Source organism: Capsicum annuum, chromosome 8 (genome assembly GCF_002878395.1).
Source record: "Capsicum annuum cultivar UCD-10X-F1 chromosome 8, UCD10Xv1.1, whole genome shotgun sequence".
NCBI lineage: Eukaryota > Viridiplantae > Streptophyta > Magnoliopsida > Solanales > Solanaceae > Capsicum > Capsicum annuum.
In genome coordinates, this window is record NC_061118.1 from 33,479,122 (window position 1) to 33,503,765 (window position 24,644).

The 24,644-nt window shown below is 32.1% G+C and overlaps 2 protein-coding genes across 2 annotated transcripts; one reads left to right on the forward strand and one right to left on the reverse strand.

The window, feature by feature from the left end:
* The first annotated feature begins 10,651 nt into the window (after nucleotides 1-10,651).
* Nucleotides 10,652-12,770, forward strand: LOC107844632 (nucleoside diphosphate kinase). The gene is given in 4 exon segments (NM_001398342.1): nucleotides 10,652-10,875; nucleotides 11,014-11,062; nucleotides 11,373-11,604; nucleotides 12,429-12,770. Coding segments are annotated over 4 exon segments (447 nt in total). The 5' UTR covers nucleotides 10,652-10,824; the 3' UTR covers nucleotides 12,544-12,770.
* A 630-nt stretch (nucleotides 12,771-13,400) lies between these two features.
* LOC107844623 (ELMO domain-containing protein A) lies at nucleotides 13,401-21,391 on the reverse strand (the record flags this gene model as incomplete). Its single annotated transcript, XM_016688994.2, is given in 9 exon segments — nucleotides 13,401-13,755; nucleotides 14,122-14,216; nucleotides 14,451-14,498; nucleotides 14,730-14,850; nucleotides 18,024-18,078; nucleotides 18,220-18,335; nucleotides 18,462-18,530; nucleotides 18,838-18,947; nucleotides 20,978-21,391. Coding segments are annotated over 9 exon segments (801 nt in total). The 3' UTR covers nucleotides 13,401-13,653.
* Between the last annotated feature and the right edge of the window lie 3,253 nt (nucleotides 21,392-24,644).

Below are 24,644 nucleotides of genomic sequence, written 5' to 3' on the forward strand. Positions count from 1 at the left end.
GGTTGGGGTGATCCTCATGGTCAAAGCCATGATTGAACATGACGCTTGCTTGATGGACTTAGTTAAGAAATAAAGTTATGTTATTGCTATCGGTTATAACTTTTGACATGATAATATACATTTGATGTTAAGGGACAAAATATAAGGAGCAGTTTTTTTCATTTGGGGACATAGTCCACCTTGCATTTCCATTTTGTTTGCTATTAATATTTTTATAGTAGACAAATTAGGAATTACTGTTGTTAGACATATTTAATAGAAATAGTTCACTAGACCCTAGTACCTTAACTCAATTGGTCCAACATGATCCTGTATTTTGTTATCATGCATAATAATATTTAAGATAAATCGGTCTTTTATTACCTAAACAAGTGTCCACGAACAACTTTCTTCTCAGTTCTACCATGTTTTAATTAGAGTTAAAAAATTATGCCACGAGCAAACATATATCTTTACCATTATACCATATATGACATTTTTTGGAAACACCCTATATGTTCGAATAGCTTTGCAGATGATCCTTCTAGAAGAGGGAAACTCTAACCATCTTTCCAATTATTTTGTTCCCTATTTTATTTATAATAGGATTCTGAATCTTTAGAGTTAATTTCATAAGGGTAATCAATTAACAATTATAGTATATTATAGTGTAAAACTCACTATATTTTCATATTGATATTCGATTAACTATTACTTTATAGTGTCAAACTCATTAAACTATTCTTCTAGTTCTTAGTTTCATACCTCTATGAGCTCAAAAACTTCATGGTAGAGAGATGAACTGAAATAAAAAAAGGTACAAGCCAATGATTAAAGTGTACATGACCAAAGAAATTGTAAATAAGACTTTCTACAATCTTTAGATGATTAATCAATTTGGAAGATATATATAGTTTAAATTTTTTGTCCACAATCACGGGTTCAAACCTTAGAAACGGTCTCTGAAAAAAATGCAAGATAAGTCTTCGCGTGGTGGGCCCTTCCCCGGACCCTGTACATAGCAGGAGCTTTAATCCACCGGAGTGTCCTTTAATCAAAAGAAAGGTAGAAAAAAAAGTAGTAGATCCAACTTGTAGTCTTGCCAAATCTTTGATGACTTGGTCAAAGTCCTTTATTTTTTCAAAAATCATCATGAAATTTCTTCTGCAAAAAATGCAGCCTCGAGGCTCATCGATCACTACTCATGAGATCAAATCTTGTAAATCATATATAGTTCAGAACTTAATACTTTATTGGCTATCAACTGTGATGCATGGCAGTCAAAGAAAGTTGAATATATAATAATGCCTAATTTAATTGTTATTATTATTATCTATATGATCATGAGAGATCATTTTCTCTGTGTTTTTTTGTCACCTTTTTCCTTTTCCTCATATATACTTGTTTGGCAAAAATTCCAGCAAACATATTGTATTCTTTGACCTACATATTCTAGAAACCTTTAATTTGTAGCCTCAAATCTTGTGGTTGTTAACATAACACATGATCAATTATTCATTGCAATGTCGTCAGAATATATTATTGAAGCAGGATATCACAGAATCATGATCTAAAGATGTTTAAAGTTAATACTAACGTCTAGCTTTTCATATTTTCACTACATTTTGCCTAAAAAATTTAAAATTGACATTAATTACACAACATTTCCTGGAACAGCCCCACCCATTCCAAAAGAAAAAATTGACAAACTTTCTGATGGGAAAAATTGTACTAGTAGTTATATTTTTATTTTATTTTATTTATTTTGGTTTTATCTTTACATTTTGTTAAAAAAGGAGAGGGACTTCGAGATTGGCTACCTAGGTGAGATTTTAATTTTGATCTTTTGGCTGCCAAGTTAATCTTCAAACTCATTTCTTTATTTTATTTTCTTGTTGTTGTTGTTGGCCTTTTAATTTGCACGTTTATGTAGAGTGGAATTGTTGCTTGCACAATGAGAATCACAATGGAAGACTTGCCCACCACTTTGATAACTTGATAGACTGGTTTAGTATACTATTTACTTTGAGACACCACCTTCTCATTTTTATTGCCTATATTTATAGAGTAGCTTCTATTCTAATTTCCTCCAAACAATGAAACACAAGTAACTTCATTTGCTTGTACAAGAAAGGGATTGAATCTTGATTATTTAGATTTCTGATTATTAATTAAGCGCCTACTATTATCAACTACTAATACCTTTATAAACTATCATCACCCACCACCCATAAACCAACAACCTTGGCTACTTAGTCAAAGCTATCACCACCGTCGTCAATCACTACCGTCATTTGTCATCACCATTAACCATCATATACAATTATCATCAAAAACAACCACTAATATAATATAATATATATATATATATATATATATATATCTACTATTACCAGTCATCACTAGTATTATCAGTTATCGCTATCATCCGACCACTACAATTATTAGTAGCCACCACCACTGTTAATCTATACCACAACTACCATCACCGACAACCACTCTTGGTAACCACCGGCAACCACCCTTGTTAAGCACCTACAACCACCACTATTAACCATCGCCATAACTAACCACTATATACATGTTCTTTTATAAAAAAAAAAAAAAATAAAAAAAAAAAAAATAAGGTTGATATAGAATTAAATAAATTGGTATTTTATTTGAAATTCATGTTAATATAAATTTTATGCATCTAAATTTTGAGAAAGTAATTATTATTAATTATACATTTTATACGATATCTTAACATTCAAAATTGCATTCAGATCCAAACATCTAAATTTAAATAAAATCAAATGGCACCTTAATTAAGCTATATGTACTGATAATTTAAGACTTGTTAATACAATTAGGTTTCTTAAATGGTTAGTAGTTATTAATAATGTACAATAATCGTTGATTGAAACCCTAAAAGAAAGGAGTGTTTTGCTATAATATGTAAAATTGCACTAATAACACAAAGTATAATGATTTTGTATAATGTTAGTATATATAACTTAAATCCTCGTAAATAAATGACTAAGAACAAATGAAACAAGTTGGAGGGAATTGTAGCATTTGAAAAAGGAAAGTTTTACCTACGGATGTATCCGACAATCTCATGATTTCTGAACAAAATTTCAAAGTAGCAATGGATTGTCTCCTTCAATAAAAGATGTTAACAAGTTGAAGCAATTGAGAGATTTCCACCAAAAGGGGCAGGCATCATATGCTGAATTCCATGCAACCATAATGGCCATTTCAATCAGTGTGTTAAAGTCTTCTATTATTCATCATCAAATAAATATTTGGTGGGGTCTTTCACCTTTTTCTTTTTTGTTGTCTTCTCTTTGTTTTCTTTCCCTTTGAGATCACAATCACATACATATGGTTTTCAAAGTTTGACACACACCTTTTTTTTTCTTTCTTTTTGAAGTTTGACACTCTGAATGCAATGTCTCTTTGTTTGCTGGTGAGACTTAACATTCCTTCAACCACTTAAGTCAATTACATTTGCACAAATTAAACTAAATTAATTAATCTTCAATAGTAAATAAACTACTTTTCGCTATAATAAGGAATGCAGTCCGGTGCACAAAATATGTAGGCAACCTACCATACTACAAGCATTAGTGACTCGAACCCATGAAACATGTGAGCACTTAGAGGCGGACGTTAAATTTGATAGGTTCAGTCTTAAGTTTATTAATATAGAATTACCTATGCTTTTGAAATTATGACTTTAGAAAATACTTTTAGTTCAGATGAATCCGTCAAAGTAGGCTCCAGTAGTCTCCACACACACCTCCTGCTATCTCGCACCACGATAGATAACATATGATTTTGTTAGATAAAGCTTAGGCAAGAGAGAGAAATAATTTTAAGTGGTAGAGGTGTAAAAGTTATGTTTAACCCTTGCTTTTCTTTCTTTCTTTCCCTTTGACTCTATTAAAGAAAAAGAGCCCTTCTCAATGATGCTTAATCATAGAATGCTTGATTGCCATTGAGTGTTAACTCAAACTTTAATCATATTTTGTTGTGATCATTGTTCAATAACTCTCAACTACATCATTTGCTTTGACTTTTAAATTTCTATAGACTAATAATAAACTTCTCCAAAATGTTTTTCCTTTATTTGAACAAAGCTTTCTTACTTTACTCTTGTACTCATAATTTATTTATTAAAAATTATTTAGATTGTATAATCCACTCTTGAGACGTTCACTTATAATTTGTTCTTTAGGCCAGCTACTTCCACCTTTGAAAGTTTACTTGCCTCTAATTACAATTTACAAGGAAGTAGGGGCCTTTAATAATTGGGCCTTACTCACTCTTTTCTTTTTGAGATATTGGCATGTGTATGTCAGTAGGATAAAAGATGTAAAAATTTACCTAAATCCCGACAAGTTTATCCATATTTACGTTTTAATCTGACTTCTTGCAAAATCTCATAAAATCTCGATTTTTTGTTTTCTAGATACAAATAAGTTGAGAGTGAATGATACATGTCAAAAATTAACTAATTGGCTTGAAATAAGGAATGTAACTCATCCAATTACATATTTTGTAGGTCGAGCAAATAAATTACTTTCGTTATACATACACAGAGACACACTAATATTGCATCATAAATGTATTTTTGTATATCACATACAATGATATATTGACTATTATTTGATGAACGATTATATAGTGTAGTTTCCCCTAAAAGATTGACATGAAATAGATCAATTTCACTTCATTGTCACATCTAATCTAAATTGGCAGATTATAGCCAAGCTCAATCACATGTCAGCGTCCGATTTCTTCAATTGCCAACACTGCGTTGAACTCTCCCTTCAGAAACATTTAAACCATAGTCGTGAAATTTGCAAACTTAAAAAACGTGAATATAACTTTGAATACATTGTTTTGAGATTGAAGAAGGACCTAAAACTACATTAAAGACAATTTGACCTGATTTTCAGATTACTTTATTTTGTGTATATCATCAGTGAGTGAATATCCATGAAAGTATATGTTCGATGAGAAGAATATATATGTGTATATATTGGTGAAAATATGGTTCAGACTTGATATATATTTTCGAAGTAATGTTTTGCAAATGAATTCTAAATCTGAAGTTTAACTCCAACCCTTAACAAAAAAAAAACTCCAATCTTATCATATTTGTATATATCTTTATCATACGAATCAACTTGGGGGTGGATGCACGTATTGCAAAATATTACTAAAAATAATATTTAACTATTCACTGCTTTTTCTTAAGTTTTATACATATCCTATTTTTTGCCAAAAATAGGCTAGTAGTTGTTGAGTGTTGTATATCCATTTCAATTTCTCTTTCCTTTAATTTTTTTTTTATATATATAGTAACGAGATTATGAGAATAATTATTCCCTCTTGTAAGAAAGTGTCTTCCACCTACCCAGGATATATATATATATATATATATATATATATCAAGAGTAAGGCTAGTAAAATGTTTGCTTTAAGCTCCCAAAATTTTATGAGGCCCCAAAAAATTTAATAAAAAATTTTTGATTTTAATTTCAATTAAAATAATATTAAATATTGTAAAATATAAAAAGTATAAAATTTAATTTATTTTTTAAAAAAAAAATATGTACTTTTTATTATAGATATTTTAGAACTTTTTATCAAATTTTCATATTAATAAATAAAGTTTTCAAAATAATATTCAAGATAATTCATTGCAAACAAATGACTAACATCTTATTAGTTAAAATTAGTTATTACTTTTATAGATAATAATATTATTATGTGAAGTTAAATATTTAATGTCTTCTAAGAATGCTACACTAAAAAGATAGTACGTAAGAATCAAAAAATAACTCTACATTATTTATAATACTTTTGTTATGTCATATTTACGCCTTATGTTAAACTATGACTTTTAGCCTTTAGGCCACTAATTTTATTGAAACGACCTTGCATATATCAAATATAAGTCTATATAATTTTTGTTCTGAACATTTTAAATTTGCATTCAAGATGCTGATGATTATTTTGGGCCCAGTAGAAAATAGTTAGTTTTATTGGGCTTGGCTGGCGCAAGAGGTAATTTTGGGCCTCCCAAGAATATCAATTTCATTGGGCTTTGTCGGGGCAAATTGGTGAGAATAATTTGGCATTTTGTGGCACGGATAATAAAATTTCATTATGTGGCACGGATGAAATTTAGAAAGTCAATCAAATTTGTGTGATTTTTAAATATTTTAAGTTGTAATTATTATTTTATAGTACTTTTACATAATTTTCAGATATTGTATATTATTCTTTCTATAATTTTTTAGAAACTCAATCAAATTTAATATAAAAAATTTGAAATATTTTAAGTTGTTAATTATTATATGGTTTATACGACTTTCAACGTAAACTTTCAATTTACATGACATTGCTAGAATTTGAAAAATCAAATCAATTTGTATACACCTTCAAATTTTTTAATTTGTTAATTATTGTGATTTATATTGCTTTACACGATTTTTTCAAATATTATATTACTTCCTAGTTCTCAATTTATGTAGCATTGATAGAATTTCGAGTCAAAATTAAAAAAAAAAAAAAAATTGTGTCCCTTGAAATAATTTAAATAATTAATTATTATGATTTATAATACTTTTTACGCAATTTTCAAATATATGGCAAATTTTTTAAAAAATAATTAAAATGAAAAAATATGAAATTACAAAATACCCTTTGGATATGTTTGGTGTTTCTTTCATCAATCATCTGAATCTACGTCGTATTTCAACAGATTATGATTTTTGAGGCTCATTCGTTACGAAAAATCCTTCCTCTTAGTAGATATGCGAAAGTACGCTATGATGATCTAAAGAAATGCGTGTTTTTTAACCCATTTGAGATGACCTGTGTATTTCACTATTTTGAATTTGCTAGTCCTTGGATTAGAAACAGGCATGACAACTGCCAATTGTTTGCTTAATGATAGATATATAGAGAGAGATATGAAAAATAAAAATTGGGTAATCCTTTAATAAAGCCTGACAAAAATCTTCAAAAATAATGTCGAATATTTTATATTACACATGATATTTTCTTCCTCGTTTTTTTAGACTAGCTCACGACTTACATTTTTTTTTTTTGGGAAAATTATAAAAAAAAAAAAATACAATTAGTAAGGTTACATTACATAATATAGCCCACTTTATGTTACATTACCAATTATGGCCTAATTATAGATTAAAGAAAAATTACTTTACATCATTAGCCAAATTGTTACTCTCTCTTTCACATCTATCATTTCATTTTTTTTGACTTTATGGTTGTTTGAATGTTAATGATGTTTAGTCTGAAGAGAATTTTTCATCATTTTTTGATTGGTGTTAGGCGGCTGTGGTGATGAAATTATGGAAGCTTTGATAGTTGTTTTCAGTGGGGTTGTTTTTGTCGAATTGGGGAGTGTAGATTGTTGTTAATGGAGACATTTCAATGGGAGCTTTTGAGAGATTAATAGAGGAAGATCATCATCATGGTTCGTGGACTACTCTAAAAAAGAAGGAAAAAATGAGCCCAACGAATATTTTTTGTCGGAAAATGTTAATGGCGCGTATTAAACTATGTTGTTTGTTGGGTGGAATTGAAATGGAGGAATTGAAAAATTGAGCAGTAGAGTGAGTTGTTTGGTTCTTTGGAGTTGTGGAATTTGAGGGTGGAGAGGGGTGGTGTTAACAGAGATTGAGGTTGAGAGCATATTATGAAGAATATAATGCTATTTTTTTTTCATTCATTTCTCTCCTTTCTTTTCTGTGTAACTCTCATGGATCATGTTTGATGTGTTTGTATCTTCTAAAGGTGAGAAATACATATAGTGTTTTATCGATTCTGTAAATAAGTGTCGTTCTGAGTTTGTATTGCTACAAAAGAAAGAGTATGTGTTGAAGAAGTTAAATGTGTACATAAACTTCATTTTGAGTGTTTTAAGCTTGGTGATGTTAATTTTTTTGAAATAAAAAATTAAAGGAAGAAGACAAAGTTAATTTCTTTTGTGTAATATTTATATATGAGTATGCTATACATCTTTTATAATTCTGTATAATATTGTATATTAGGGGTATATGTATCAATGTACAATAATACACATAATCATATATATATATGTGTGTGTGTGTATAGTATTTAGACAGTGCATCTACATTATATAAGTGCATATAAAATGAAAAGAAAGAAGAAAATCACCAAGATAAAAAAAAATTGTATTATATATACAATAATATACAGAACAGTATATAAATATATACACTTTTGCGCAAAAAAAAAAAAAACAGGTTTTACATACTCTTCTTCGAATTCAAACATCAAATTCATTCAAAAAGACGTCAAAACTACATCAATCATCCAAAAATTCAGATTTGGGCTCCTCAGCACATAACCGATCTTTTATAACTATACGCATCCGAAACAGAGCTTATCTATATGTATATCTATATCTATATCTATATCTATATCTATATTTATATCTATAATATATTAAAAGTGTGAAGACCCTTGAAAAAGTGATTTGAACTCTTTGCCCTTTATTAAAACACTATTCTTTGGATAAAACTGTTTTTCCACTATTTTCTTCAATTTATTAATTAACTATTTTTATTTTATTGACTAGACTCCTAGAATATATGAAAAAAAAATCAATTAATATTTTTCTTTGTACTGATCAGTTAGAAAAATACTCCTAAAATAGGACTCTATTAAGGAAATACTTCTATAAATATTGAGATACACGTTATATTAGAGAAGAAACCAATTTACTTATTGAAAAAATATGATTGATATTCACTAACTTGATGCAGTTGCATATCTAGATTGGTTTTTAGCTCAGACAAAAATTATTTTCATCAAAATTGAAACTTTGTGATCACTATTATATTATTTTGTTGTAGTTTACGGGTCGTAGATGAATTTACATGTGGTAGGTGAATGTCAGTCGGTTTTGAGAATTTTTTCAGATAAAAGTTAGGTTTAATTGTATTGTATTTATATCTCTATTTTGAGAATACTTTTGTATAAAGGTTAAGTTCAGTTGTATTATTTTGATCTCTCTATTATCGTATTATTTTATTATAGTTTACATGTGGTAGATGAATGTCGATCAATTTAACAAATTTTTTGGTAAAAGTTAGGTTTAATTAAATAAATTCTCAAAAGATGTTGAATTTAATTATTGTATTCATTTTTATTATTTACATAAATATCACATCTAGTGTAACCTTTGAACTCAATAAAATGAGCTACACGCACGAGGTACGTGCACCTAAACTAGTTTATGAAAATATTGAAACCTCAAATTGTAGAAAAAATTTGAAACGATTTTGAATTTTTCACCAATTTATTTGAAGCTTTTTGAGAGAGAATTGAGAAAGAATTAAAGTGAAAATTGTGAAGAATAAGTTGAAAATTTAATATGAATAGTGTTGTTCCCTATATAATTAGTAAGAACAGTTAATTTATAATGAATGACCAAATTGAATTTTGGGTTATAAAGTATAATTTTGATTACTTAAATATAAAATATATTTGCTAATTGTATTTTTATGTAATTTTCACTTGTTCTTTTTCATTACGTTAAATTGTTCTATATTAAATTAAATTAGAACATTTTCTTTTGTCAATCCCCCAATTCTTGTATTTTTGAGGTAATGACATAGCTACCGAGGTTCTAACCCAAGTGTATCTATTTTTGGTTGAAAAAAACACCTAACAGATTTGATGCAATGATTTGGGGTTTTTCCTTCTTCCTTAATTAGGCCCCGTTTGGTCATGAAAATTATTTTTTTACGGAGTTAAAGTTGAAGTTGGAGTTGTGTTTGATCATTAATATAAATTAAAGTTGTTTTAAAAATTTTGTGAGAGAAGTATGAGAGAAAAAAGTGAAAACACGTAAAACTTGTTTTCACTTTTCCAAATATTTTTTTGGAATTAGAGTTGGAAAATTCATGACCAAACGCAACGTGTTTTCACCTTTTTCACTAAAGTGAAAGAATTTTTCAGAAAAAATGAAAAAATTTCTATGGTCAAACGGCTACTTAGAGTTTTTGATTTCTAGTCTTTGAGTGTTAATTTTTTTTAATAGAAATTTCTATACCAAATAATCACCTTGATACAAATCAAATTAGTGGAACAATAATATAAATACAAAACATTAAATAAAAATCACAACAACAACAATAACATATCAATGCAATCTCACAAAATGAATTTTGGAGATGATAAAGTATACACTTACATTATATTTACTTCCGAGTAATGTAAAAAATTTAGTACTTATTTTTGATAAATTTTCAGGTCAAGACAAAAATAATTTAGGAAAAATAACATAAACATACATCTTAACTTATCGCATCTACACAAATTTGCATCCTTACATTGTAATTATAAAAAAATTAAATAATTATGTATCTTTATTGAATATACCGCAAACTATTTATTATCTCGACAGACTTAAAATTAGAAAAACTATATCGAAAGTTAATTATGTATATTTACAAAGAAAAAATGTATCTTCGTTGAATGGATGTATCGAAAGCTAATTATTTATCTCAACAAATTCTAAATTAAAATTTCAATAGTCATATAAAATGTCAATTTTTTCTGTATTTAAGCTCGGAATAAAATTTTCTTTTCTTTGGGCTTTTATTTATTCACAAAAAGAAAAAAGAAGAAGAAGCAAGTAGCAGAATATTCGGTAGAACAATTAGGGTTTGCTGTGTAAGGAGCGAGCGACCCGGTACCCTATAAATACCCCATTTTGCCACTCTTCACCAAAGTGCCGCGTACTCCTACTATTTGCTAACTCATTCAGTAACATCAAAGAAGCAATCAGAAATGGAGCAAACTTTCATCATGATTAAGCCTGATGGTGTCCAACGTGGCCTCGTTCGTCTTCCTTTATCCCTTTTCTTTTCTAGATCTATGAGTTACAGCTTTGATTGATTGTGCTATTGTTAATTTTGGATCTGGTTTCTTTTATCAAAAAAAATCTTACTGGGTACCCAATTGAATGTTATGTTTCAGGTTGGTGAGATTATCGGCAGATTTGAGAAGAAAGGTTTCTCTTTGAAAGGTAAAATTTAATCAAATCAATTATTATAAGTATGATTAATTAGTTTTATGATGCTTTAGTAATTAGAAGGACCCCGTGTGCATGATGCCTCTTTTGATAAATAGATTTGTTTAGTGGCAATCTTAAACACAATAAATTCATGATTAGTCTGGACTCAGGACCCACCCCGTAACACAATTGCCTTTACTAGAAAGAGTTAAGAGTTGTTGGAACTGGTCATTACCTAGCTAATGTGTTGTTCATTTTGTTTATAGCGAAGGGCTGTTACAATTTTTTTTTGGATTGGGATTTTTTACTTGCATGTGTGTAGGTTTGAAGCTCATCACTGTGGATCGCGCTTTTGCTGAGAAGCATTATGCAGATTTGTCTGCTAAGCCTTTCTTTAATGGGCTTGTTGAGTACATTGTTTCTGGACCCGTTGTCGCTATGGTCTGGGAAGGTAAGGGTGTAGTTACCACTGGCAGGAAGATCATTGGAGCAACCAACCCCTTGGAATCTGCTCCTGGTACCATCCGTGGTGATTATGCTATTGACATTGGCAGGTAAAACATTCATATATGTGATTATACTACTTCAAGCTCTAATACTTGTTCGGTCAATTATCAACCTACTTGGATTTATTGCATTAAATTTGAGTTTATTACAGTCAGTGATAGCTAATTCCAAGGATTTTACATCATTATCTGGTAATGGCCTTGCCGAACTCACTGTTTATAGTTGGTGGCACATTTTCGTGCATTTAGAATAGGAGTGTTAATTCCAAGGCTCTTACACCGTTATATGTTAATTCCAAGGCTCTTACACCGTTTATAGTTGCCGAACACTGTTTATAGTTGGTTGGCACATTTTTGTGCATTTTTTTTTTTTTGGCAAAAGTAAAGCTTATTGTTTGGAAATGGTGCTGTTACTAAAATAACTTGTATAAGTTGAAAATTACTTTGCCGATGAATAAGGGCTGAAATCCTTATGTTACTTGGGAAATTCTTCCATAGTTGACAAAACACCAGCAGAATCTTCAAAAAGGTTACAACTATGCAAACACATTTTCACTTCCACAAACGTTTTCTCCAAGGTTATTTTGCGAAACACTTCATTTCTTATAAACGTGTGATTTTTTCTATGGACTTGGGCATATAATTTCGTAATGAGTCCTGCATGCTGATTGTGCATTTCTTGTAATGGCTTCCCCAGCAGCAATTAGTTAGTACATTGTACTGTTGCAGTTGCACTTCTCCCTAGTTTTATTCCACTCCGGGTTACTTGATTTCCCTTCTGTAGAGTAGAAGCCCGGGGATGTTACTATTTGTCAGTTCAGTGTTGTTTTTGCTTATTGTCTCGACCTTACCATAGTGTGCTTTGCTTACAGGAATGTCATTCATGGAAGTGATGCTGTTGAGAGTGCAAGGAAGGAGATTGCTCTTTGGTTCCCCGAAGGAGTTGCAGAGTGGCAGAGCAGCCTTCACTGTTGGATCTACGAGTAGAAAAGTTCTATGAAAGATTTCATGGCCAGCCTCTTTGGTTGTAACTTATGAGTTTTGTTTGTCATTTAAGTCCAGAAGTAACTTAAGAGTTTTGTTCGTCATTTAAGTCCAGAAGTTAGATGTTTTTAAGATCTACTAGCGGTTCCCTATTTGAAGAATATTTAAGTTGTGGTGTTTTATCTGTTGTGTTCCATGTGTTGCAATTTCTAGTAATTGAGCTTCCACAATTTTTTAGCGTCACATTTTTCTTCAATCATATCAAAAGAAAAAAGAAGCTAACATTTTTCTTCAAAAATCAGCTTAACAAATGATAATAGGTCCGAATGATGCTGGAATTTTGGAGCTTGGTCCCTGCTGTGTTATAAGTCATAGTCATTAAACCAGTGCGAAGTTTTGACCTATTCTTATTAGATTAACGTGAAAGTTGTTGACAGAAATAATCAAATTAAAGGTTTAGAATAACTGTCGCAGTTAATTTCCTGTTATGTTTCAGGCTGTGCTCATAGGTTGTAGACGTGTCAGCGTGCAAGTTCCAATGCTTGAGGAGGTGTTCATCCCAAGGTGGATTCTCCTTTTGACATTGACCTCATTAATATGTCAATTGGCAACCAACCATGGGAGACGTTCCAAATAATCAAATGATTCTGATATATTTAATTAGTTTCAAGGGGATTCAGGATATATAAGATGATATGTCGCACGTTGAAGCTTAAGATTGTTAATATTAATGCCCTTTCACGGATGTCAGTTTACACAGGCACGGCTTGGTCTAAAGTAGTACAAAGTTTGTTATAGCCAATTGATGGTTACCACACTTTAGAGAAATTAATTAATTATAGAGAAAGCTAAGGACAATCTTTGAACCCCAGCTGCCACCACTGAGATCAATCACCAGGTCTGACCCTTTCCAAATTCAAGAAACAAGGGTAACATTGTACTTGCTCTAACATTACCATGTTCGGGCACTGTATAATCCCCATTTTCCCTCTCCGGTGACTTCTACAAAGTAACACCCACCATTGAAAGCTACTACGTAACAACAACAATAAATGCCACAAAACATGCATACGTAAGCCATTCTCATTTTCTTAAAAGTCATGCCTAAAAACACTATCGACTAAGAAGGCTGTATGAGGGCAAATCTTCTAGCCGTGTTATGTCTTCTTGCAGAAGCTCTCCTTCTAATTGACGACGAGTAGCCTTCATGACTGCCTGCAAGAACATAGAATATTCTAAAATCAGTAATGCAGGGACTCTTAATTCACATGTAGTGTACTATGAAGATTTCTCTGATTGAAGCCAATGGCTGAAATACAACTAGATAAACACTAAGAGTAAACAAATGTTACTCAGAAACCACAATTAGTCAGTAAAAGCAATAGCGCAGCTGCTCTGTTGCCAAAGATTTCACGTCTCTTTGAAAGAAAGGTAATGCTAGCCAAAGTGGAACAACTAAGACAATCATTTAAGTCGAAAGGACGTGAATACTTTTTCAATTGCAAAAGAACTGGATTAGGAAGCAGAATTTGATCATTTTCCCTATCCATAACTAAATATCAGTAAGCCGAAAATACATACATTGAAGTCCATATATGATGCGCGCATGGCAAGCCACTGATTATCCATCAGCTTAAATGTCATGCAATATAGCAGATCAAATGCTGATTCATTTTCTGTAATAAGGAAACAACTTGCTTAGAAGAGCAAAGGAAAAATTCAGATGAAAGGTACAACTTCGCATTTATGAAGGACTAAATGGAGATTCAGACTTCTCATTTTTAACAAAGAAGAGAAGTAGAAACAACACAAAGGTACATCTATGAACTATAATGAATCCATCAAAATGAAAAATAAATTAACAGCAGTAAAAGAAAACCTTAAAGTAGAGTGATCTGGAAAAAGTGTACCTGCAAGAAACTTCAGGAAAGTAGCTCCCACCAGATTTCTGGGTTTTACTGCAGAGATAAAAGCACAATTAATTACGTGAATCAAAACAAGTTTACAGGGAGAATTCCTTATCTTTGGTTGGAATACTTGTCCATTAGAGACTGCATTGATTGTTAAAATTTAGAAATGCAAATCTCATTTTTCATGAGATCAACTTATTTAAAAGCATAGAGACTGAAGTTTTTGTTAAAGACTTCACTACTTATAAGTACATAAAACAGTGTAGATGGTACACATACAAGCTTCCAGATCAAGCATCTGGATAAGCATAAATGTGATATTGACTCCAGCAACAGCAAACGGGTATTCCCAAATTGCTCTATCACCTTCCTGCTTTCGGAGAAGATCCTGGAAAGATCTCTGCAAATAAAATTACAAAAGAGAATAAATAGATGGATCTAGAACTTTATACTTCTTGTATGTCGCATAGGCATTATAATTGGTTAACTGAATTGTACTTCTGAACAATCTGTCAATCACAGATTTAAATTATTCCACATTAAATCAAGATGACAATTTGCTCTTCTTTAGATATTTATTGGTGTGGTACAAACAGAGAAAATTGAATTTTTATTCATGGATGCTACATAAAGGATTATAAGAAACAGTATGCAATCGTGAATCTTTCTCCAAGTTGAGCAGCACAAAGCCCTTTGTTTTGCTAACAGTAGACACACTCAAATATTTCACATACAATGAAACAGATACAGGGTGGCACAGATCAATTTTGTTGATCCATAGATACCCTAATAATAGAACCACATTTCAAATATAATTGCACAAATTTGAAGGCCTCATATGTCTAAGTTATTCAAAGTGAATAAGAATTTGCAATTAAGCAGAATTATTTTCAGAAATTCATCAAACATCGAGCTCACCATGCTTGGTTCAATCTCTTCTGAGAAGTATATAATAAATCTATTGAAGTTCATTATGTAGGCTTATTCTAGCATGACGATCATCTATTAAGTAATTATCTTCAAGGCTGACCATAGAGCAAAGTAATTGATAAACACTTAAAACTCCTAAATTGAATGGTTATTGATAAAGACAATATCTGTACCTTCTCCTGAATGTAACTCTTTCAGTCATAATACATATGATATATAAACCATTTGCTTCATCATGTCACGCAATCCAACATCACAAACAAATACCAATTCAGCTTTGAAGTCCAAGGCATAATTTTGTTCCAACTTTGTGGGTCTCCAAATGCACAACTTTCCAACTAAATATATATGATCCAGCAAAAGTTAGGGAGGGGGAAAAGATTATTGCACATTTGTTTCTTTTCCCTTTTTTTCTTTCATATGGTGAGCCAGAACCCCCCACCCCCCCCAACCACATACACAGACACACACACACAAATAATAGAAGAAATAAAAATCAAGGAAGCCAACAGCTTTTCCCACTTCGCTTCTTTGGTGACTTGAAAAAACCCAACCTATGGTTGGAGGATAGGGCCCTTCACAATATTAAGGACATCAGAGCTATTAAGGACATGTACGCTGGAGGGAAGACTCGGGTGAGGACAGCGGGAAGGGACTCAGGGCATTTTTCGATCGAGAAAGGGTTGCATCAGGGATCGACTCTTAGCCCTTTTCTGTTTGCGTTGGCGATGGACGTGTTGACGCGGAGTATTCAAGGTGAGGTGCCTTGATGTATGTTATTTGTGGATGATGTAATGCTGATTGATGAGACGTGAGAGGGTGTGAATGAAAGACCGGAGGTTTGGAGACAAACCCTTGAATCTAAGGGGTTCAGGTTGAGTAGGTCAAAGACGGAGTATATGGAATGCAAGTTTAGTGACTCGAGTCAGGAGGACGAAATGGTGGTGAGGTTGAATTCCCAGGATGTTTGTAAGAAGGATAGTTTTAAGTATCTTGGGTCTATGATTCAGGAAAACGGCGAGATTGATGAGGATGTTTCTAAACATATTGGAGCAGGTTGAATGAAGTGGAGACTCGCCTCAGGAGTGTTGTGTGATAAGAAGGAGCTCCTTAAGCTTAAAGACAAATTCTACAAAGTGGCAGTCCGTCCGGCCATGCTGTATGGAGCGAAGTGTTGGCCAGTCAAGAACTCCCACATTCAAAGATTGAAGGCGGCGGAAATGAGAATGTTGCGTTGGATGTGTGGGCTTACTAGAGGGGATAGAGTTAGGAATGAGACTATCAGGGAGAAGATGAGAGTGGCTTCGGTGGAGTACAAGATGCGAGAATGAAGGCTGAGATGGTTTGGGCATGTGACGAGGAGGGCACGGATGCCCCAGTTCGTAGGTATGAGAGGCTAGCTTTGGATGGTTTTAGGAGGACTAGAGGTAGGCCGAAAATATACTGGGGGAGGTGATTAGACATGACATGGAGCAGCTTCAGCTTACTGAGGACATGACCCAAGATAGGAAGGTGTGGAGGTCGCGGATAAGGGTAGAAGGCTAGTGTGAGTGTGTGGGTTGTAGCGAGGTGTTAGGAGAGCTCTTGTGTAACCGTATTAGTAATCCTAGGACTGTGTCCATTAGTAGGAGTCTCTAGTTAAAGAGTTTGGATGTGGTGGGTGTCTTTGGTCTGTGAGGGTATGTTACTACAAGGTGGGTGTCCTATCTCTTATTTCTTATTTCAAATAGCTCGTCTTTTTCTTATTTTGTATTTCTCTGATATCTATTTTATTATGTCTTATTCTTTATTTCTGTTATGTCATCCATCTTGCTTCATGTTTCACTACGACCTTGTGTGTACTATTCTCTATTTTGAGCCGGGAGTCTATCGAAAACAACCTCTCTACTTCTTCGGAGGTAGCGGTATGGACTGTGTACATTTTACCCTCCCCAGACCTCACTTTGTGGGAATACAGGGGGTTTGTTTTTGTTGTTGTTGTAGTAATAAAATGCCAAGAGTGACAGAAGATTAGCAATTTCATAGTCTGGTTAACAAACATTTGTCCAATTTTGGAAGAAACAAAAAAATACGAGATGACAATAAAGCCCTTTTTTCCTTCCTGGTCAGCCAAGTTCTAAAGCATTGTGCCTGATTTATCCCATTACTGTACATTTCACTGGTAAACACTAATTAATTAATGACAAAATTACTTTTTTCAGCCGTTTCAGCAATTTTATATAGGTGCCTGCTTAGATGCATAGAATATTAGATAGAAATCCAGAGATCATCATCACATTGTTTAGTACACCTACCATAACCCATCTCTCCATCAACTACCACAATTTTCTGGGATGAACAAGCAATTAAAAACTATATGTTTCTATGCATAGGGGAAAGAAGAGGCATGCAACAGATGTAGCGAAGTAATTCAGGTGTAACACAACAATTTGAATAGCTACAATCTCAGGATGCAGATTCACAACACCTGCTTAGAAAAAGAGAACCTAGAACTATCAGGTTTCCCAGCCAGAAAATAACAGGCAATTTGACACTAAAAATTATCTTTTCCTAGTAATGCTCACTCACAACAGTATGCATACATATGCTTAGAAAGTTTGACATATTATTCTCCCATAAAAAGAGTGAGGAAAGAGGACATACCGGGAAATTCTTCGCAAAATATAACAAGTTCTCCAGTGATATAAATCCACCACCCCTACAGAATCAATCAAACAACTTAAAACCAACAAAAGATTGCAATAGGCAGAAAGGGAAATTAATCAGGAAGATTTTAATAAGCCTGAGAATAATCCTCCTTTTTCTTCTTTCTAATTTTGGGAGTGAGATGCTGATGTACCTAAAGTCAGTAGATGGATCTTTTCCTTGCCAGCCCATTTCCTTCCATTGTTCAGATATCAAACCACGAAGTTCTTCCTCAGGAAAGGCAACTTTCCACAAAGTTTTTAAAGCTTCCTTTAAGTCAAAAACAAAGAGAAATCTTGAGGAACAAAGAATGTCACAAGAAACCTGAATGAAATATCAAAGCCTCAAATTTATTAACCTATTGCAAACTACTAAGGTGTCTTGCACAAAAGGTACCTGATGCTCAGGGATTGAACTATCATATGGAATATCTATACGGTTTTGTAGCCTTAGCAAACATTCCTCCTGAGATTAACAAAGTATACGAAAAACATCATTAGCATTCAATATGCATAAAACATTCCATACTTCATGAGCAATCTCATTAAAGTGGAAAACCAGAAAATTTAGACAAATGACTTGTGCCTATGACATGGCACGATTAGAAACAAAAATCATAACATATCCAGATGCACATGAGCAGATTTATCCAACTCAACAAGGAAAGTAAGAACAAACTTGAAAAATACAAACTAGTACTGCTACTTCGCACATTTTCAGTATTCAGCAAGCAGGAAATATGAACTTCATATAACCTCCACAAACATGTTACCTGGGACGGAGTTAAATCAAATGATGGACGAGCGTCACTCTCTCTCCTTTGAGCACAAACACATGAAAGGCCTCTGCCAAGCCATGCTGCTGATCCTGCCACAACCTCCGCTGTAACAAAATAAAATGATTGGCAAAAGAAGATGGAAATCCTATGTTTTCCAATAATGAAATGCTTCTATTATAAGTGAGACTGAAACGCAAATGTCAGATAAAGCAGCGCTTCTTTCTAGAAACATGTCCACATCTGATAAGAAAAAATTGGTCATTTTCAGGTATAATACTGTTAACACACTAAACACTGCAACAATTGAGCAAGATAAATAAGCGCAATTACATTATCAGGAAACTATGATACAAATAAGCTACAACACATGGCAAGAAAATGGAAATAAGCATAAAACGTGTTCTTATGGTACAACCTAACATCATGCACTGTAGTATACAACAGAAATTGTGAAGGATACCTCCTGCTTGATTTAGTAGTTTAGAGACTACGTAAGTATCCTTAAGAGGATTTGATTTGGTCAACAATCATGGTAGAATCAGAAAGAAATGCAATGCTATATGGATAAAATCAAGGACACATTAGCATATTGTTTCCTGGAAATATACGGGGCAACTAATATTTTCAAATGTCTGCTTCCAGAAAAGGTGTAAAAAACAATATTCAATCAGGTCATGTTACCCAAAATGTGGATTCTATGGAAAAGAGCTTACCCACAGTTGAATATCAACTAGCTTCAAAGGTCTAGCTAGAGTTTGGTATACAGCTTTTAGAGAACCCCAGCTTTTATGTGACCAAAAAGTTCTAACTTTTTATGTAAAGTTCTAATATCAAACAACAAATAGAGCTGAAGTTCAGCATCTGAATGATGAATTATAGTATTAGATATCCTTCTCTTACAGGAAAGCAAACACTAAAAACAGAACAGATTAACGGCGAATTCTACGCATGATGAACCAAAATCATTGTCAGTAGAGCACAACAAGAAAAGTGGACCATCCACTGTTAGGCGTCTACTTAATTTCATTAAATAAAGATGTATAAAGATAAACATGAATGACGTAATTGTACTCATTTTTCCTAGTTCTCTGTCCATAGTGAGAATGTGCTGGATAGATTCAGTCAATTAAAAGACACACTTCCTGCAATTCCTACGGGAAAACTTAATAGTAGATGAACCTAAAAGCACAAAACATGAATAGCAGTGAGATCTACAGCCATGTGACAACAGTAAATGGCCTTATTTGGAAAAGAATATATCTACATAATGATTAAATCACAACGTGTGAGCACAAGCGACAGTTATTTCTTTAATTTTTTTCCTTCCACTTTTGTTCATGTGAGACACTATCTGCACAGGAAAAATCTATGTCAATACATTCTTCATAGATCTATGGAGAAGAAGACTAAATAGAGACATGACCCTCGGTGAAACATCTAATTCACTTTACTAACAATAGGAAGCAGAAGAACATTAATCCAAATCAAATGTTCTACAACTGCAAGGTCGTCCTTCCTAACTCCTCTAGCAACAACCATCCACCAGAAACTGAGCCAATCCAAATCCATTTTACCCAAATTAGCTTACATCAGCTCAATTACAAAACAAAGTAATCCATTCTCCATAACCATGTAATAGTTGTAAAACCTACACAAACTGAATACAGCAAAATTCTGAAGGAATTTTCCTCTTAAGGTAGCCCAGACATGTTCAAAAATGCTCTGGAATATTTTCATCTACAGAAAACTTCAGTACTGGTGAATCACAAATTAACTCTACGAGACCAATTTTTTTCCAAACAAATGCACGAATTTTTTATTATCCAAAAAGTAGGTGTAGGTAGGTACGTTACCGAAACTTCAAGGAAAGAAAAGGAAGCAGCGGATGAAAACTCACCACACATTTCAATGCAATTAGGCATGAATGCACCTTATTTTTCAATTCACAGATCCAAAACCTAAATAAAATTTACTCCTGACATAGACGGAGACCAATCGGTAATACAAACAAACAGAAAATACACAGATAGCAACAGCAAAAACAGAGAGAGAGAGAAAAATAGAGATAAGAGTTAGAGAGAGAAATGAACTGATGTTTGGTACTACAATTAGGTAAACTAAAAAAGCAATATACCAGAAGTTGTATGACAAGTATTTCCTCTTTCAAGTCCTTGAGACATCCTCCTCACGGCTACGAACGATCCTCCTCTATCGTCCATACTGTAGCTCAAAAAAACTATTATCTACATTCAACTTCCTCCAAACAGCAACACACTCAAATGCTCCTCCGTCAATGAAAATGCAAACAGTTCAATGTAAGCCAAAAATCTCAATAACGAAGCTTGAATTCCTATTTACAGTTTCTCGCGCAATCAATTGATCCTTCGGTTGAATCTGGAGATCTGCAATCCGAACACGAACGCCAATAAAGGAATATATGTATTTTTGTGTTTGTGTGTATTGCTATATGAAGGCGAATGTTCACATTTATATATTTATGTATAGGATAATGTGATATGATATGATGTGTGTGTGTGTATATATATATAGGGAGAAAAGTGATGTGCTATTTCTCTTTTCTCTCTCTATCTTTCTCTAGATATTTCTACTCTGCAACTTCTTCGCTCCGAACAGATTTGTTAAAACGGAGAAGAGGAGCGAAGAAGGGGTCCGTGGGTGGGGGGGTGGGTGGGGGGGGGGGGTGGGTGGTTGGGGTGGGGGGGAGGGGGGGTATGTGAATGTGAATGTGATATAAGGTGTTGAGCAGTTTTGTTTGAGTTGGGTGGCATTCGCGTCCGTTATGAAGGAGGTGGGGAGACGGCCATTATTCACAAAAAACGGTTACGGGTTGAAGTATTGGGGTTATATTTTGCACAATTATAATTAAGATGTCATAATTATCAATACTAATTACTATTAGTTACAGGCATAATAGATGAAGAGTTTAAGTCCCGTTTGGCTATGAAAATTATAATTTTTTAAAGTTGGAGTTGGAGTTGTGTTTGCCCATCAATTTAAATTAAAATTATTTTTGAATTTTTTTTAGAAAAGTATGAGTGAAAAAAGTGAAAACAAGTAAAACTTATTTTTATTTTCTAAATATAATTGTGAAATTGTATTTGGAATTCTTATGGCCAAATACATACAGTTTTTCACTTTTTTTACTAAAATGAAATAATTTTTCAAAAAAAAAAAAAAAACTTTTCATGGACAAACGGTTACTAAGTTTTGTTCATTGTTAAAATATATTTTATAGTATCAAGTAAATTTGACTTGTTAATGCATATTATTATTTTTTTACATAAAAATTTAAAAATAAATTGGATTACCTGCAATAGCAGTTTTTGTACACTATGCACAAAACTTAAATTCATACATGAATATGTCCTTTAGTTTTGCATAGCCTCCAACTTTAAGTGTACACAAATAGACACTTGAATTTGAATAAAGTTGAACAAGTCGATATATATGTTTCTATTTGGCGTCCTACATGTCAATTCACATCTAAAGTTCAATTTGGCGACTTACGTATATTGTGTTACGTAGGACGCTTGTATCTAGCAGTTCAAATATATATAAGCGTAAGTGTCTATTTATGCATACTCAAAGTTGAAGGTAGACATGTGAGATGCGGCTAAGCTAAAATGACATATTTATGTATTATGCCTTAATTAAATGTAAAATAAAAAATTCATACCTGATTTTTAAATTTATTTTATATTCATAGTTGATTTATTATTGATTTATATTAATTTATTTATCTGATTTTAATTTTTAAGCTTACACCCAATATTCAGAAATCGCAAAAAAAAAAAGAAATTCTTTAAGATGAATTAACAGAAAGAAAAAATAAAACAGAGGGAATATTTCGTTTGTTTTGCTGGACAGAAATTCCTGAATTGATTACACATCAACTCAATTTTAAATAAATCTGATGAAAATATTTTTGTCAGCTAATAATTTTCTTTATTATTTTCTTATAGAATAAAGATACTATTATTGATTTAAAATTTAAAAATGAAAATAGATAAAGGGTCGAACCATTGTATTTTTGTGTATAAACTTCAATAATATCATAATTCCATAGTTATGGGTTCGGCAAAATGTATTAACATAGCTCAAATTCTATAGTTATGTTAAAAAGTTATTTTATATGTGTAGATAATTTATCTAAATTTCAACATTTTAAAAAATTATGACTCATAATGGATGTTATAACAAGTTGGTATATTTTTATTTTTAAGATTCTATTTGTTAAAAATACTCTTTATCCAGACACTACTAATATTCCCCTAATATTAGGTGTTTAGGTCTAAATCCAACTTGTGTATTTTGACTTGGTTGTCAAGTAGAGATTTTTTTGGAATTTTTTACTTGCTCATACTTTTTGGGAGTTATTGGTCACATGTTTTATTTAATTTCTCTATTAGATTCTTCCAAAGTTTTTTTATGGAAAAAAGTTGTTACTTTTAGCATTTCATGTAATTATTGAAAGCAGTAAATTTTATTTTTATTATAAGAATTTAAGATTTGAGTAGATTGAGATTGAAAATTACTCCCTTAGCCTGACTGCTATTTTTGAAACTTTTGGAAATATGAATGTTCTATTAATATATTAAAAATCTTGGTGATTCGCTAGGACTAGTTTGCTAGATAAATTTATTGGTAGTCATTTGAATTATGATGATTAGCCAAAATTTATATTCAAAGTCTGACTCACAAACTTCAAATTTTGATTCACAAATTATTTTTAATCTCGTCCATCCACCACACATGCTACACAATATTTAAGTCATTATTGTTGGTAATTAAGTAAGCATATATAGTTATCATTTGCCTTCATTATATCAGAGGTAATAGACTTTGTTATTAACACATGAGGACAATAATCTAAAGGTACCTGTTAGAGAATCCAGCAGAGGACCAGTGTTTTGAAGACTAATAAAAATACATAAGTCTTCATTAGGGATTGGGAGAGAAAAAATAAAAATAAAAATAAAAATTGGATCACATGGGATGTTGGTACAGAGGGATCCCAAAACTTGATGGGAAAAACTTCATTTAAATCACTTTTGACCCTACAGCTTCTCTATTATCATTTGTACTTGTGGGTTACACATATATTTTGTGATGAATGATTAAAACTTCCAAAGCAAATCAATGCTATATATTATGGCCTACATGCATGGGTTCTTCTAAAGTTTGTTAATGAGATTAGATTGCTTTGCTTCTGAGGCAACTATACTATATATGCATTATTCAAGATTGATACTCAACTCATACGATGAATTTTATACTATGAGTGGTATTTAACGGGTTATATATGTCGTGTTGTTTGGCTATCTATATAAGAAGCCGATATTCTTGATACAAAACTCCGTACCGTTTTGTTATGCGTTAACATGAGCAAGAACGTATAATTCTGTGTCGTATGTAAAACTTAAAACTCATAGTTAACGATGAATTAATATGATGAATAAATTGTTCAATTGTATAACATAACATATTGGAAATATATAGCTTTTAGTTTGGAGCTCTGATGATATTTCATGTGCTAGACATATGTTGTGGTCCAATATAATTAACATCTTTTGTAGTCCTTCCATTTTCCTTTCTATTCCTTTCACACCATTCCTCATCGATTTCGTATTCATCTTTTATTTTTCCTCTTTTTTTTTTTTGAAAGTGACTAACAGCGAATTATCCAAACAACAATAAAAAGGTGGTACATTGAAATATAAATCTATTACCTAAGGATATATATATATATATCTCAAACGATAAGAGGAATGAGATAATCA